General features: G+C 39.6%; 1 protein-coding gene across 15 annotated transcripts in view; it reads right to left on the bottom strand.

The window, feature by feature from the left end:
• The window catches only part of LOC143036396 (E3 SUMO-protein ligase RanBP2-like), a 381,916-nt gene that overhangs the window by 153,278 nt on the left and 211,821 nt on the right, over positions 1-16,817 (bottom strand). For all 15 annotated transcript variants that reach the window (XR_012967350.1, XM_076203706.1, XM_076203712.1 and 12 more), the window contains 4 exons: positions 15,065-15,140; positions 14,500-14,652; positions 10,469-10,690; positions 9,130-9,232 (listed from right to left, as the gene is read on the bottom strand). Coding sequence is in view for 14 of the 15 variants with exons in the window: in XM_076203706.1 (XP_076059821.1) it covers positions 9,130-9,232; positions 10,469-10,690; positions 14,500-14,652; positions 15,065-15,140 (554 nt within the window). In the remaining variant the exon portion in view is untranslated. The remainder of the gene's footprint in view (positions 1-9,129; positions 9,233-10,468; positions 10,691-14,499; positions 14,653-15,064; positions 15,141-16,817) is intronic.

Here is a 16,817-nt window from a genome sequence, read left to right as displayed (position 1 = left end):
ATACTCTTTCCGATAGAGTAAGTATACATAAGTTCACCAAAGAAATTGAACAACTTTTATGACACGTTCACCTATAAGCACTTCCCACAGTCCCTTAACCACCTCCAATCTCCTGGCCATTACCCTTGCATTTACCTCTCGCACCATCCCATCCATATACTAATTGAACAGCCAAGGCAACACAACACATCCAGCCTTTACCTCAAACCACTTGTTCTCCCTTCTAATCCTAACACTCTACTACTCTCATTAAAACTCTTAACAGCATTCCTATTCCATACATCTGCAATACCTCCCATAGTACCTTCCTGTCTACCCTGTCACAAGTCTTTTCCAAATCCATAAAGGCCCAAAAAACATCCTTACATTTTCCCAAAGCTTTCTCACATCTGTCTTACCACAAAAACCTGACCCATGCAACCCCTACCTGTCCTACACCCACACGGTTTCTCACAAATTACACCCTGTTCCTCTCCTAATCCTCTCAATCAGAACCTTCTCAAGTCTTCACAACTACACTCAACAAACTGATCCCTCTGAAATTACTACACTCACACTTGTCCCCACTCCCTTGTTAAGTATAACTATACAGGCACTCCTTCAGTCTTCCAGCACTATACCCTCTTTTAGACTAACATTCAACAACCTTACCAGCCAGTCTATCATTGCTGTGCCTCCCTTTTTTAGACACTCCACATCTAACCCAGGTGCCTTACCTCCTCTCATCATTTCAATAACTGGTTTCACCTCAACTTTCCTTTCTCCTCCATTTTCCTCATTCATCACTGTCATTTTCTTGGCACTTCTCACTACAACTTCCTTTCCCTCCTTAACCTCCTTCACATTTAGCAACTCCCTAAAATACTCTGCGTATCTTCCTCTCCATCTGTACCTTTTACCTTTTCTTCTCTACTTGATTCACCTCCTCTTCCTCTCTTAATGTCCTTCCAAAACACCTTTTTATTACTTTCAAAATTTTGTCACACTCTTACCTCATAGCACATCTGCTCTCCTCTTTGCCTCCCTTATCTTATGCTCTGTGAATGCTCGCTTCTTCTCTTCTACAACCTTCTTTGCTTAATCATCCCACCACTCACTACCCTTCCTTCTATTTCTTCCTGTCCTCCTCATTCCACACACAATCTTTGTACACCTTGTGACTCCCTCCTTAAAACATCCCCATTCCTCCTCCACTCCTAGTTCTCATCTATCCTTCATTCCCACTCTCCTCTCAGCTTTCCCCCCCTCACAAAGGTGGTAGCCAAGTCAAAATCTAAGTACCCACTCCCATCCACTACCCTTTCCTCTCATCTAGTTCCTCGTGGATGATGAGTCGTTCCCATATCCCACCTGCTGCCCTGGGTCACAAGCAATGCAGCAAGACATAACATATCCACAGCAAGGCTGCTTCTACTAAAATTTATCATATTTACAAAAATAACTATGCAAAAATGGAGTATTAACATTTACTTACATCATAAAACAAATTGAAAGTGTTAAAACAAGGTTTGTACCGTTAAAAAAGATATTCTAAGGCATCTTTATGGGGTGCGGCCATTATCTGCAATTTTTTGCTACTTGCAAGGGGACTTGGAACATATCCCTTCCATGCACCAAGGGATCACTGTACTTCTGACCCAGGCACTGAGCACTGGGATAGGATGGCCAATGATCCATGAGGAGCTAAGTCCTATCTATTTACCAAGGGCATATATCCACTCCTGTCCTTCACCCTTTCCTCCTTGTATTAGCATCCTGTGGATGACTGTTTATACCTGTCTCCTACCCACTACCCTGGGTCAGAAGCAATGCAGCAAGACACAGTACATCCACAGCAGGCCCATTTCACTTTATCAGCAACCTCAAACCCCAATGCAGAAAATAGAGAAGATGGGGGAGAATTTCCTCCAGGCTGAGTCAAAATATTATTTATACATTCCCTACTTCCCCCATCCCCTGGCACCTCCCTTCTTTGCATCCATACACAACCATTCTCCACTTTATATGCTGGCTTCTCCATTCCTTGTTTAACATTTCTCTCCTGCTCAAAGCCCAATTTACCCCCATTCATCCATCTCATCCTCTGTCATCCCCTCTGCCTTCCACACCTCTTTTACTCCTTTTTCTTAACTCATTCCTGTGTCCAAACCATCCCATCAACTCCATCTGCCATTTACTTTTCCACATCTACTCCTCACTTCCTTGTTTTACACTCTATCCAACCTTGTAACCCATACCAGGAGATATGATACATATACATACATACATGGTTCCCCCCCCCTACAAGGGAGGTAGCTGAATTCAAAGGCATAAATCCACTCCCATCCATTTCATCTACACACTCCACTCCATTCACCACCTCTCCCTCCTCCCTCATCTCTTGGCTCCTCTTGGATGATGGGTCATCTCTGCACCTAGCCCACTGCCCTGGGTCAGAAGCAGCATAGCAAGACATAGCACATCCACAGCAAGGCCACTTAATTTAATCACCGACTCCCTCTACCCCCCTCTCCGTCCCCTTATTCAGAGAAAGAGAAGATGGGGAGAAATCCCTTTGGGCTCCATCTCATTCAAACCTACTCCCTCACCCCCCAATCCCCCACCCACTCCCTTTCATGCATCAGAGCATCATCCATTCTTCACTCACTCCTATCTTCTGTCTTCTCCCTTCTTTCCTCAACAGACATTCCCCTCTTTCCCAATGCCCCCTTTACCCCATCTATCTCATCCTTGGTTCCCCCTCATGTTCACTCCTTCCACCTTTGCCTTCCACATATCTTTTACCCATTTACTTTCCCTCCCCCGCTTATTATAGCTCCAAAACAAAGTTAAGGAGTTATGATATAGGGGAAAATATAAATAGGTGTTGGATGGGTGCATGCCTTAGCTAGCTACTTCCTTCACAAGAGAGAAGCCTTTTGGTATATACATTGATAGATAGCAATCCATTCCTCCAAGTCTCTTTCTGAAGACCCACAGCCATTAGGAATCAGCAACAACCTCCAAAGAAGTCCCTAAGTAACTCGGGTAAGTATAGAGTTGTCCAGGCTATACCTGTGCACATCATAGACTTGTAGGCTTTTTCTGTGTCCTCCATGTGGTGGTTGTATCTTGGTCAGTTTGAACCTGTATTGGTATTATTCTAATACTGGATGGAGTCTGAAAATAAAAATAGTAACTTTTGACTACCCTACAGCTTTCCCCAATCCCATTTACCTGCAATACCTTCCACAGTGCCTTCCTGTCTACCTACCCTGGAGTACATCTTCACCAAATCCATATTGGGCCAACAATCATCTTGACCTATTGCCAAAGCCTTCTCGCAAATCTGCCTAACCATAAAAATTTAATCCACACATCTTCCTTCCCTAAAGTCCCACTCCATCTCACCAATTATTCCCTTCATTCTCCTCTCTCAATCAAAACATCACAAACCTTTCCACCTACATTCAATAAACTGATCCCTCTAAAACTACTACGATTACAGTCCCCTTTTCCTTTGTAATGTCGAGGTCAAGTTTCTGTATCTTAAGAACCACTCATTTTTCTCCCATTCAAGAAATCTTCCATCCATTTCAATAACTTTCCTTGTACACCACCTATTGTTTCAATTTTTCTTAGGTTTTTATGTGGTATTTTATCAAATGCTCTTTGTAGATCTAGGAAAACACAATCCATCCATCTGTTCCTTTCTTGCATTATTTCTATTACCCTGAAGTACAAGCAAATCTTCCATGTCTAAATCCAAATAGTATGGTAAATTGAAAACTAAACAAGAAATAGTGAAACTGTATCAAGGGAATGAGTAATATACATTTGTAGAAATAGCTGAAATTATGTATCTTATGGGATGGGGAGCTACACTTGTGGTGTGCCGTCTCTGTATCTAAATTGTTCTTAAATTTGTGCATGGATTTTGCATACACTATCATTTCATCCAGTTTGTTCCATACATCCACCACTCTATGGAGAAAGCTGTTCTTTTTCTAGGTCTCTTATATTTTTAGTTTCCTTCTATGTCCTCTTATATTTCTCTATCAAGGGCTTCTGTACGTCTCATGATTCTATAGATGATCAACAAGTCTCCTCTTTCTCTTCCTTGTTCCAGGGTTGGTAAATCTAATTTTGATAATCTCTCTTCATATGACAGTTCTGAAAATGTGGGGGGCCATCTTCGTAGTTGCTCTCTGGATTCTTTCAATTTTCCTTGGAATCTTTTTAGTACTGAGTGTCCATAGTGTCACTGCGTACTCCAGTCTTGGTCTTATCAATATGACTAGTATTTTCTTCACCATTTCTTTGTCCAAGTAAATGCCACTTTTACTGATCTTAGCAAATTCTAGGTTTCTCCAACAATTTTGTTTATTTATCAAGGAACATGTCCTTTGTGATGATTACTCCCAGGTCTTTTTCAAATCCCACTTTCTTTATTTCTTTTTCACTGATTTTATATTGTCCTGATATTCTGTTTTTACTTTTTCCAAATTCCATTATGCTATATTTCTTAATATTTAAGTCCACTTCTGACTCCATTCCCAAAGTTTGTTCAGATCTTTCTGCAGAGACTCACAGTCTATTTCAGTGCTCATTCTTCCCAAGAACTTTGCGTTGTCAGCAAAGAAGCTCATACCACTGTCCACACCCTCATCCATGTCATTCACATAAATACATACATACATATACCAAAGGCTTTTTCCCCCTTACATGGGGGGTAGCCAAAAAGAAAAAGGCATAGAAATCACTCCCACCCATTTCATTTCCCATATATTCCACTCCCCTCCACCCTCCTATCTTGGCACCTCCTGGATGACGGGTCATCCCTGCATCCTGTCTACTGCCCTGGGTCAGAAGCAGTGTCGCAAGACACAGCACATCCACAGCAAGGCCGTTTCATATATTTGGCGACCCCCCTCTCCGTCCCCTTATGCAGGAAAGGAGAAGACGAAGAGAAATCCCTTCGGGCTGCGTCAATTTTTTTCTCATACATACTTCCTCACCCCCCATCCCCCACCCACTCCCCCTCATGCATCACAGCCTCATCTATATACAACCCTTCTCCATTCACCCCTATCTTCTGTTCTCTCCTGTCCTTCCTCAACAGACATTCCTCTCTTTTGAAAAGCCCCTTTCACCCCATCCATCCATCTCATTCTAGGATGCCCCCTCATATTCACTCCTTCCACCTCCGCCTTCCACACTTCTTTTACTAATCTTTCTTCACTCATTCTTTCCATGTGTCCAAACCATCCTAATATTCTTTCATCAACCCTATCTTCCAGCTCCTTTTCCACCCATGTTCTCCTCCTCACTTCTCACTCTATCTAGCCTAGTAACCCCTATCATACTTCTCAGACACCTCATCTCTAACACATTCAAACTCCTTCTCTCTTCCTCTCTCATATTTCATGTTTCTGCCCAGTGCATTGCTGTTGGCACAATCACTCCTTCATATAGCCTCCTCTTAGCATCCATTCCCAGATGTTTATTTCTCATTACACTTTTTAATCCACCAAGGCATTTACTCGCTTCTCTCAACCTACATTCTACCTCCACCTCCATTCACATAAATAGCAAACTTTATTAGAGCCAGTACCAATCCCTGTGGAACTCCACTAATCTCTTCCCTTATCTCTGAGTACTACTCTCATTTTTCATCCACGCAAGAAATCCTCCACCCATTCTAGCAGTTTATCTTGTAACCCTCCTATGGTTTTTGTTTTCCTAATAGTTTTCGATGTGGCCTTTTATAAAAAGCTTTTTCTAGATCTAGGAAAGCACAATCAGTATGTTGTTCTCCAAATGTTTTGTCCATCTATTTTTGGTAACTTTTTCACAAATTTTGACTACAGTACAGGAGTATAGCAGGAAGAGTTAAGGATGTAAATGTTCTAAGGTGAGAGGGTGGGGGGAATATCAGACAATTTTTTGGTGGAAGGTAAGTTGCGAGTGGAGAATAGGTGGAGAAAGAGGAAAAGGGCAGAAGGTAGGGAGGTACTTAGAGTGAACTGCTTAAATGAGAAAGAAAAGGAGAAGGTCTATAAGAAGAACTAAAGAGGAGTGGGAGGGAGTAAAGGATAGAGTAGAACTTGGAGTGGAGGAGAAATGGGGATGGTTCAAAGAGGGAGTCATAAGATGTGCAAAGATGATGTGTGGAACAAGGAAGATGGGAGGAAATAGAAGGAAGGGTAGTGAGTGGTGGGATGAGGAAGCAAAGAAGGGTGTAAAAGAGAAGAAGAGGCTTTCACAGATCGGTTACAAATTAGGACGAGGGAATCATATGAGAAGTACAAAGTAAAGAGAAGAGAAGTCCAGCACAAGATAAATGAGGCAAAGAGGAGAGTAGGTGTGAAATGGGGTAAGTGTATGACAGAACATTTTGAAAGCAATAAAAAATGTAAAAGAGGAAGAGGAGGTGTATCAAGTTGAGAAGAAAAGGTAAAAGGTGTAGATGGAGAGATGATAATGGAAGAGAAGGCAGTGAGAGGATGGTGGGCAGAGTATTTTAGGGAGTTGCTACATGTGAAGGTGGATAGGGAGGGAAAGGTAGTTGCAGTGGGAAGTGCTAAGAAAATGACCGTGATGAGTGAGGAACATGGAGGAGAAATAAGGAAAGATGAAGTGAAAGCAGCTGTTAAGATGAGAGCAGGCATGTAAGGCACCTGGGTTGGATAGATGCCATGCAGAATGTCTGAAAAAAGGAGGTACAGTGATGGTGGACTGGCTGGTGAGATTATTTAATGTTTGTTTAAGAGAGGGTAGAGTGTTGGAGGACTGGACTAATGCTTGTATAGTTCCATTTTACATGGGAAGAGGGACAAGTGTGAATGTAGTAGTTTTAGAGGGATCAGCTTGTTAAAGAGTAGTTGGGAAGGCTTATGGGAAGGTCTTAATTGAGAGGATTAGGATAGGAACAGAGGTAGTAATTGGTGAGGAACAGTGTGGGTTTAAGACAGGTAGGGTTTGTGTAGATCAGATTTAAGTGGCAAGACATATGTGAGAAAGTTATAGGAAAAGGTAAGGATGTTTTTTGGGCTTTGATGGATCTGGAAAAGGCTTATGACAGGGTAGACAAGAAGGCACTGCGGAAGATTTGCAGATATATGGGATAGGAGGAAAGCTGTGAAGAGCAGTCAAGAGTTTATACAAGAGTAGAGCGTGTGTTAGGATTAGAAATGGAGAAAGTGAGTGGTTTGAGGTAAAGGTGGGACTTGGTCAGGGATGTGTTATGTCACCCTGTCTGTTCAATTAATACATGGATGGGGTGTTACGAGAGGTGAATGCAAGGATAGTGTATCGGGGATTAGAGATGGTTAAAGAAAATGGAGAAAAGTGGGAGATATGCCAGTTGTTCTTTGCTGACGACACTGCACTTAAAGCAGGATAAGAAGAGGGATTAATGAAGTTAGTGACAAAGTTTGGGAAGGTGTGCGAAAGAAAGAAGTTGAAGATAAATGTGGGTAAAAGTAAGGTGATGAGATGTACATGGGGAGAGAGTGGCAGCAGACTTGGAGTGAGTATCAAGGGAGACAGATTGGAGAAATTGGATAGTTTTAGATACTTGGATGCAAATGTGGCAGGAAAGGGAGTAGGCATGGAGGTAAAATGTAGATTGAGAGAAGTGAGTAAATGCCTTGGGGGATTAAAAAATGTAATGAGAAATAGACATTTTAGAATCGATGCTAGGAGGAGATTGTGAAGAAGTGATTGTGTCGACAGCACTGTACAGGGCAGAAACATGGAACCTAAGAGAGGAAGAGAGAAGGAGTTTGAATGTATTTACCTAGTTGTAATATACGGGAGGGGAGCTATGCTCGTGATGACCTGTCTTTGTATCTCTCTGCATCAAGTTTTATCTTAAAATCTTGTAGTGTTAGCACATACTGTTTTGTTGTCTAATTTGTTCCATGTATTTATCGCTCTGTGTGGGAAACTCTTCCTTCTCAAGTTTTTTCTATAACTATCCTTTTTCAATTTTTTTTTGTGTCCTCTTGTTTTACCGTTGTCCCACATTAATAGGTCGTTCCTGTCTAAAACTTCCATTCCTTTCATTATTCTGTAGATAGTTAGCAAATCTCCTCTTTCTCTTCTTTGTTCCAGAGTTGGTAGGTTCAATTTGGATAGTCTTTGCTCATATGTTAGTTCGGCAAGTGTCGGTCCTAGTTTTGTTGTCGCTCTTTGTAATCTTTCTAGTTTCTTAATATTCTTTTTGGTGCTGGGTGTCCAAAGTGATGCTGCGTACTCGAGTTTTGGTCTTATTAGTGTAGTAAGTATTTTCCTTATCATTTCTTCGTCCATATAGGTAATGTGTTTGAGATGAGGTGTCTGAAAAGTATGATAGGGGTTACTAGGCTAGATAGAGTGAGAAATGAGGAGGTGAGGAGGAGAACAGGAGTGGGAGATAGGGTTGATGAAAAATTATTGGGATGGTTTGGACACATGGAAAGAACGAGTGAAGATTAGTAAAAAAGGTGTGGAAGGCAGAGGTGGAAGGAATAAACATGAGGGGGTGTCCTAGAATGAGATGGATGGATGGGGTAAAAGGGCTTTGGGAAAGAGGGGAATGTCTGTTGAGGAAGGACAGGAGAGGACAGAAGATAGGGGTGAATGGAGAATGGTTGTGTATGGATGATGCTGTGATGAATGAGGGGAGTGGGTTTGGGGATGGGGGGGGTGAGGGAATATGAATGAGAAATAAATTGACGCAGCGTGAAGGGATTTCTACCCATCTCCTTTTCTGCATAAGGGGATGGAGGGAGGTCACCAAATTAATGAAGCGGCCTTGCTGTGGATGTCCTGTGTCTTGCAACACTGCTTTTGACCCAGGTCAGTGGTCAAGATGCATGGATGACCCGTCCTCCAGGAGGTGCGAAGATAAGTGGGAGGGAAGAGGGTAGAGGGGAGAGGAATATGTAGGGGATGGAATGGGTGGGAGTGGTTTTTATGCCTTTGTGTTTTGGATACCTCCCTTGTAAGAGGGAGAAAGCCTTTGGTATATGGATGTATGTGTGTGTGTATGCAACGAGTATTACCCATACATTGGGCTAAACAAGCTCTGAAACTCTTACCCAGAGGAGAAATAACTAACATGAGTTAAGCACATGGTCCAAAACCTTGGTAAATCATACATACCTTCAGTTTTTGTGTTGTCATTACCAATACTTGTAACTACTTCCTTGGTGGTTGTGTCTACTGTACTCGTTTCCAAGTCTAGGGGTAAACCACATAACTGCACCTAAAAAAAAGTTGAGGGTTAAGGGGAAGTGGTTAGTTTTAAGTACTTAAGTAGGTCACACATGTCAAGGAATAAATATATCATATAGAGAGGGATGCAAGTAAAATTTCTAGGGGGGGAATGAAAAGTGTCATGACAAGTAGGCACCTGGGGATGGATGCAAATTGGGTGACTTTACCTATGACACTGTACGAGACAAGGACTTGGAATTTAATGGCTACCCTCCCTCCTTCTCCCCTCACATGGAAATGGAGAAAACAGGGATAAATCCCTATAATAGGATAGTGACTGCATGAAAGCATGGAGCCAAATGCTTTTGGTATTGTCTTGTAATACTGATGTCCCCTTAAAACTGTTTTTTTCCAACTTCTTTGACTAACTCTTCTAGATCCCCATATAGTAGTGATGGTGGTGGGAAAATTCAGTCATGTGATGCAGTGTACATATGGCAGCTGATGCTGCATGTGAGAATTTTACTCATACTGAAATGGTTAAAGGTCTTTTGGTATATACATGTATACACACATGCATGCCCCCTCCCTGGAGTTTCTTCTAATCTTAGCACCTTATGTATACAAAGTCATCACTGCTCCCTGCTATGGTCAGGGACAGTATTACAAGACAAAGCATCTCTGCAAGACTGTGGTATCACACCTGGTTTACCCCTACCCCCAAACTTCCATTATATGACAACCCTCCCCCCTTCATTCACTTACAAATTTACATAACTGCCAAGAAGAAATCCTCAAGGGATGCAACTAAATCTCATCCATTCACACCTACAAAGTAGGGCCCAAAAGCCGAAACTGGTTTACCCCCACCACTTCATCATATGGCAAATGTCCTCCCTTGTCCACTTATGAGGAAAGTAAGACACCAAAGACATAATACAGACAAACATACACACCAAAAGATTTCTTTTCCCTCATGAGGAAGGTTGCCAGCCAAAGCATGCACCCACCCTTCACCTATCCCATACCCATTTGTGAGTTCCCTTTCAGATCGTCTAAGCTACTAATAGAGCTTATATATACATATATGCTTATGTGACAATTTCTGCATCGAGTGGCAATTTCTATTTTTATTCACCCAATATCAACACCTCAGAAGTGTACAATCCTTTCCATCAGTGCATAGGTCAAAGGCAGTACATTCTACATGTGCACACAGACCATCACAAGGGGGAGCCTTTGTTATATGCTAAAACTGCATGTTTAAAAAATCATACCAACTAACCTTACTATTACTGACAGCAGCCAAGAACTCGTGAGCAATTTCTGAAGTTTTAAATCGAGCAGTAAAAGTCTCTCTTTTGGGTTCACCATCTGAGAAATCTGTTGCTACCCAATAATATGTCTTATCATCCTTTTTTCTAAACTCCATATCTGCTGCCATATAGTGATTCAAACACAACTTCAGCACTTGCTCTCTCCTCATCAACAGTCGGATCTTTCCAGTCTGAAATACATCCATTAATACACTATGTATATATATAAGCAAATTGGACATGAGTATTAAGGGAGAGAGACTGAAGGAAGTGGATAGCTTTAGGTACTTGGGTACGAATATGGCGGGAAAGGTAGGAGTGGGCCTTATCAGTGTAACTAGTATTTTCTTTACCATTACTTCACCCATGTAAGTAAATGCCACTTTTATTGATCTTAGCAAGTTACAGGTTTCATTGACAATGTTGTTTATCTGTTTGTTAGGGGACATATCCTTTGTAATGATTACTCCCAGGTCTTTTTCGGATCCCACTTTCTTTACTCCCTTTGCACCATTTTATATTGTGTGTGTGTATGTATGTATGTATAGGTATAAGCATTGTTAAATAATTCACATATACAATGATCTACAATCTGTATAAAAAACTTATATACACAAAACCATTTGTATATAAGAAAAACTATGCAATTATCCCTTTATGCCCCCCAAAAAGTTCCCTATTGTGAAAATTGTGAATAGAAAGAACAAACAGGGCAGAGGAGTTCTAATTCTAGCCAAGAAGGATTTAACTGTAACAAAAATAACTGAAGGAAAAAATAATGTAGAATCAATTATAGTACAAGTCGAAGGTAAAAAAAATGAAAAGAAAATTTGCAGTGGTATATGTACCTCCTAAAACACAAGCCTGGACAGAAAGGGATCACTCTGGGTTACTAGATGATACAAAAGATGAATTAATTGAAACACTGAAAGATGGAGGAAATACAGTAATTACGGGTGACTTTAATTCAAAAGAAATATGCTGGGAAGATATGACAGTGAAGGGGGGAGAGAAACACTGGGGCAATGTACTCCTTGACTTGACCATTGAATACACAATGACCTAGTGGATTAGAGAAAATACTAGATATAGAGGAAATGAAGAATCCTCAAAATTAGACTTGATACTTACGACAGAACCTGAGATAATAGAAAATATTAATTACAAAACTCCGATAGTGACTAGGTACTAATAGAAATGGAATTGAAGGAACAAACAGACCAAAACAAAAATGATAAACATAGAATAGGAAGACCTATGTATAACAAAACAAACTTTGAGAAACTTAAAACATTCTTTCGCAATGCAAACTGGGAAAAATTCCAGAACGAAGATACAGGGATAGAAGAAAAATGGAACATACTAAAAGAAATTTATAATGAAGGAGTGAACAAATTTGTACCACAACAAAAAATGGAAAAGGCATACATAAAGAACTGGTACAACAAAAGATGTAGTGAAGCAAAGGAAAAAAGAGACAAAGCTTGGAAAAAATTGAAAAGAGATAAGAAACAAAGCAAATGGCAAACATACATCAAACTAAGAAACGAATATGTAAAAATACGCAGAGATGAAAAGAGAAATTATGAAAAAAAGATAATAGACAAATGTAAGGAAGAACCCAAGCTATTTTACAAATATGTAAATGGAAAACTGAAAAACAAACAATAGAAAAACTGCGCCAAGATAAAAAGGAATATACAGAAGAACTGGAAATGGCTGAAATAATGAACAACCACTTCAGATCAGTATTCACAATAGAAAACTCACCTAACAGTGTCGATAGAGAGAGAGAATTATCCCCAGCAATGAAAGAAATAAACATAACACAAAAAGAAATCAGTGATCAAATTAAAACCCTTTATGTCAGAAAATCACATGGCCCATACGGAATAGCAAACTGGATACTGAAAGAATGCATGGAGGAATTAACTGACAAAATATATAATATAATTAAATCCTCACTTAAAGAAGGATAAGTACCATTGGACTGGAAAAAATTAACATTGTACCAATTTATAAGGGAGGTGATAAGGAAGATCCATCTAACTACAGACCGGTCTCACTAACAAGCACAATAGCAAAAATTTGTGAAAGAGTGGTCAAAAACAGATTGGTTAAATACCTGGAAGAAAAATCTATACTGAACTCAAATCAATTTGGATTTAGACAAGGGAGATCCTGTACAACAAATCTGATCTGCTTTTACTCAAGATTAGTAGACATAATACAAGAAAGAGATGGATGGGCAGACTGTGCTTTTCTGGACCTGCAAAAGGCATTCGATAAGGTACCTCATATGAAACTAATAAATAAGATAGAGTCAAAAGGTGGCATCAGAGGAAAATTATTGGAATGGATGAAAGACTTCTTGATTGGGAGGAAAATGAGAGTTGTAATTAGAGAAAAATTCTCCAACTGGGAAGAAGTAAAAAGCGGTGTCCTGCAGGGATCAGTACTGGCCCTGATCATGTTTGCCGTATACATTAATGACATGAATGAAGACGTGGAGTGCTATACAATTTTTTTTGCAGATGATGCAAAATTACTTAAGAGGGTAAAAACGGAAGAGGACTGCAACTCATTGCAACAAGATCTGGACACAATATGGAATTGGACTCATAAGTGGGAAGTAAAATTCAATATTAAAAAATGCAGTATAATGGAATTTGGAAAGAGTAAAAACAGAATATCAAAAGATTACAGAATTGGGGAAGAAAAAATAAATAAAACAAACTATGAAAAAGATCTTGGAGTGATGATTGGAAAGGACATGAAACCAGATAAGCATATAAATAAGATATTTGGAGAGACCTACAGCTTATTGAGAGCAATCAAAGTGGCATTTGGTTATATGGACGAAGAAATGATAAAGAAAATACTAACTACACTAATAAGACCAAAACTTGAGTATGCAGCATCACTTTGGACACCCAGTACCAAAAAGAATATTAAGAAACTAGAAAGATTACAAAGAGTGACAACCAAACTAGCACCGACACTCATCGAACTAACATATGAACAAAGATTATCCAAATTGAACCTACCAACTCTGGAACAAAGAAGAGAAAGAGGAGATTTGCTGACTATCTACAGAATAACAAAATTAATGAAAGTTTTAGACAGGAACGACTTGTTAGTGTGGGAAAATGGTAAAACGAGAGGACACAGAAAAAAATTGAAAAACGATACTGGGCAGTTATAGAAAAAACTTGAAAAGGAAGAGTTTCCCACACAGAGCGATAAATACATGGAACAAATTAGACAACAAAACTGTATGTGCAAACACTATACAAGATTTTAAGATAAAACTTGATGTTGAGAGACACAAAGACGGGTCACCACGAGCATAGCTCCCCTCCTGTATATTACAACTAGGTAAAAAAAAAAAAAAAAAAAGAAAAGAAAAAAAAAATATATATATATATATATATATATATATATATACACACACACACATATATATATATATATATATATATATACAGATGCTCCTCTACTTATGTTCATTCATTTTACATTTTTATTTTATGTTTGAACTGACTGTAAAAAAAAAAAATGGTAAAAAAAAAAAAAAAAAAAAAAAAAAAAAAAATTGAGTGAATTTTTTAGTTTAGCGCGCTCTCCGTAGTTCAAACGATACTTGTGCATGACGCTCCATCCATTGTTTACATTGCACAAACGACAAACTGAACATGCCTTGCCTCCTCCTCCACCATCTCAATTTTTGTTGCTTGAATTTAATTTATTTGAAATTAATGTTATTATTTTACAATGTTATGTGTATAATTAATGATTTAGGGGTGTTTTATAAGATACGGTAATAGATTTTACGGATGTATAGTACAGTAACAACTTACGTTCATTTTCAACTTACGTTTGGCCGTTCGGAACATAACTAAAACGTAAATTGAGGAGCGTCTGTATATTATATATATATATATATACATATACATAAATCAAAGTTACCTTCATGGATGAATGGTAACAATACACTCACCTTATTGTGCTTTAGGAACTTTAAGTCACCAATCCCTCTCTCCTTCCATTCTCCTTGAATAAGGCGATACACTTTGGCACGGTGAGAATACAAAACCTCTTCATTCTCTTCTCCCGTTATGACATCTACTTTGTCAGGAAGGGGTATAACAGGCTTGGGATACAGAAGAAAAATAGTCAAAATCTATGTTCCTGTTTTCAACTATCATCTGTGAAATATTCTCATACAAAGATAGATTTAATCCTTACAACTAGAGTGTTTTGTTTTGAGTAATGTCAACTGACGGGAGTCTTCATGAATGCTGGGTAGCCCCTGAAGTTCTGGGTTCACCCCCAAATTTGGATAGAATCCCATTAGCCACCACACTATAAACCATACTGCTACTCACAATTTACATATCAATCTGGCTATCAACAAATAATCTTGTTCAGCTAAAGGAAACTCTTGTACTGGGCAACAAAATGGTGAAACCCATAATGACTAACCCTTTATGACAATTTCTTCTGGATGCTACCAGTGAAGTGGTTAAGATAAATATTCCCTTGTATGAGTATGAAAATCTCACCTTAAAATATAAATGGTCTCTATCAACTTCTTTAACAACGCCCTCCTCTGATTCACAAACACTAACATCACGAGATCTGTAATTCATAGAATATAACATCAATAATCCAATATATGCAATGATGCAGTTAATTTATATATTCAATTTTCATGAACTTAGTGGTCATTAATAATGCAAGAAGAAAAACTAATGAGGCATTCTGTGAAATGCACAGCAACACAAATTACAGGCTACATGAAAGACATGGATGTATCGTATGTTACACCAAGAATTTTCGGTGTGTTTGTGTGTGGTATTAAAGTGTTGTTGATGTAGAGATGAGGTATGTATTTGTGTTCTTTTGTCCAGTTGGTGAGAAGTGTTGCTGTAGATTTGGTTGGAGCTATTTTGAGTCTGTTTGTGATGAACCATGTGTTGAGTGTGTCAAGGTAAGGCTGGATTATTTCTGCAGCTTTGTCTGTGTTACGATGTGTGCATGTGATTGTTATGTCGTCTGCGTAGGAAGAGATTTGTATTTCTGAGGTGTCTGGCGTGGGTAAGTCATGCATGTATAGATTAAATAACTGCGATGCAGTCACCACCCAGCACTTCTAAGCTACCAGAAGAGGCTGGATGACCGTGTTGTGAACAGCTGCCCAGGATGTAACACTTCACCCCATACCATACAACACATAATGGAAGACTGCATTATACACAATCATGCACGCAAACAACACAACATACACTCTATAAAGGATTTGTGGGAAAACCCAGTTTCGGCTGTGGCCTTCCTTGGGGAGACGGGACTGCTCGGACAGACAGTCTAGGGAACGACAACAACAACAACAGGCTACATGAAGAGTTACAATGAATGGGAAACATGGGTGGTGGATGGGAGTGGAATGGGTGGGAGTATGTGTGCACCTCTGATTTGTCTACCTCCTTAATAAGGGAGAAGCCCTTATTATGTATGTATGTATGTATATATATATATATATCATAAAATGAACGAACTACTCTGCAAAGGTCTGGTGAAAAGATGTTCAAACAATGGTGACTGGCAGGCTGCAAAAGAGTTTGAAAGGTGAGAGGCTGGACAAAATGGATAGGTAATATATATGGAGCAGAAACATGGAACATAAAAGAGGAGTCTAAATGTGTTTGAGATGAGGTGCCTGAGAAGTATGATAAGGGTTACTAGGTTAGATAGTGAGAAACGAGGTGAGGAGAACTAGTTTGGAAAAGGAATTGGGAGATAGGGCAGATGAAAGATTACTGGGATGGTTTGGACACATGGAAAGAATGAGTGAAGAAAGATTAGTAAAAGAGGTGTGGAAGGCAGAGGTAGAAGGAGTGAAAATGAGGGGGGTGACCAAGGATGAGATGGAGTATAATAGGCATTGGGAAAGAGGTGAATGTCTGTTGAGGAAGGATGGGAGAATACAGATGATAGGGGTGAATGGAGAACAGTTGTGCATGAATGATGGGACAGATTTTTTTTTTTTTTTTTTTTCAATTCAATGAAGCAGCCTTACTGTGGATGTGCTGTATCTTGCAACACTGCTTATGACCCAGGGCAGTGGGTGAGATGCAGGGATGACCAGTCATCCAAGAGAAACCAAGATAAGAGGGAGGGAGGGGGGGGTGAAAGGGACGAGTATATGGGGATGGAATGGGTGGGAGTGGATTTTATGCCTGTCTTTTTTTTTTTTTTGGCTACCTCCCTTGTAAGGGGGAAAAAGCTTTAGGTATATGTAATACAAGTTGAATACTT

This window comes from Oratosquilla oratoria, chromosome 20, assembly GCF_046742065.1.
Source record: "Oratosquilla oratoria isolate Oo_2021 chromosome 20, ASM4674206v1, whole genome shotgun sequence".
NCBI classification, from domain to species: Eukaryota; Metazoa; Arthropoda; class Malacostraca; order Stomatopoda; family Squillidae; genus Oratosquilla; species Oratosquilla oratoria.
Note: the sequence above shows the minus strand (reverse complement) of the source record. Positions and strands in the feature narration are given on the sequence as shown.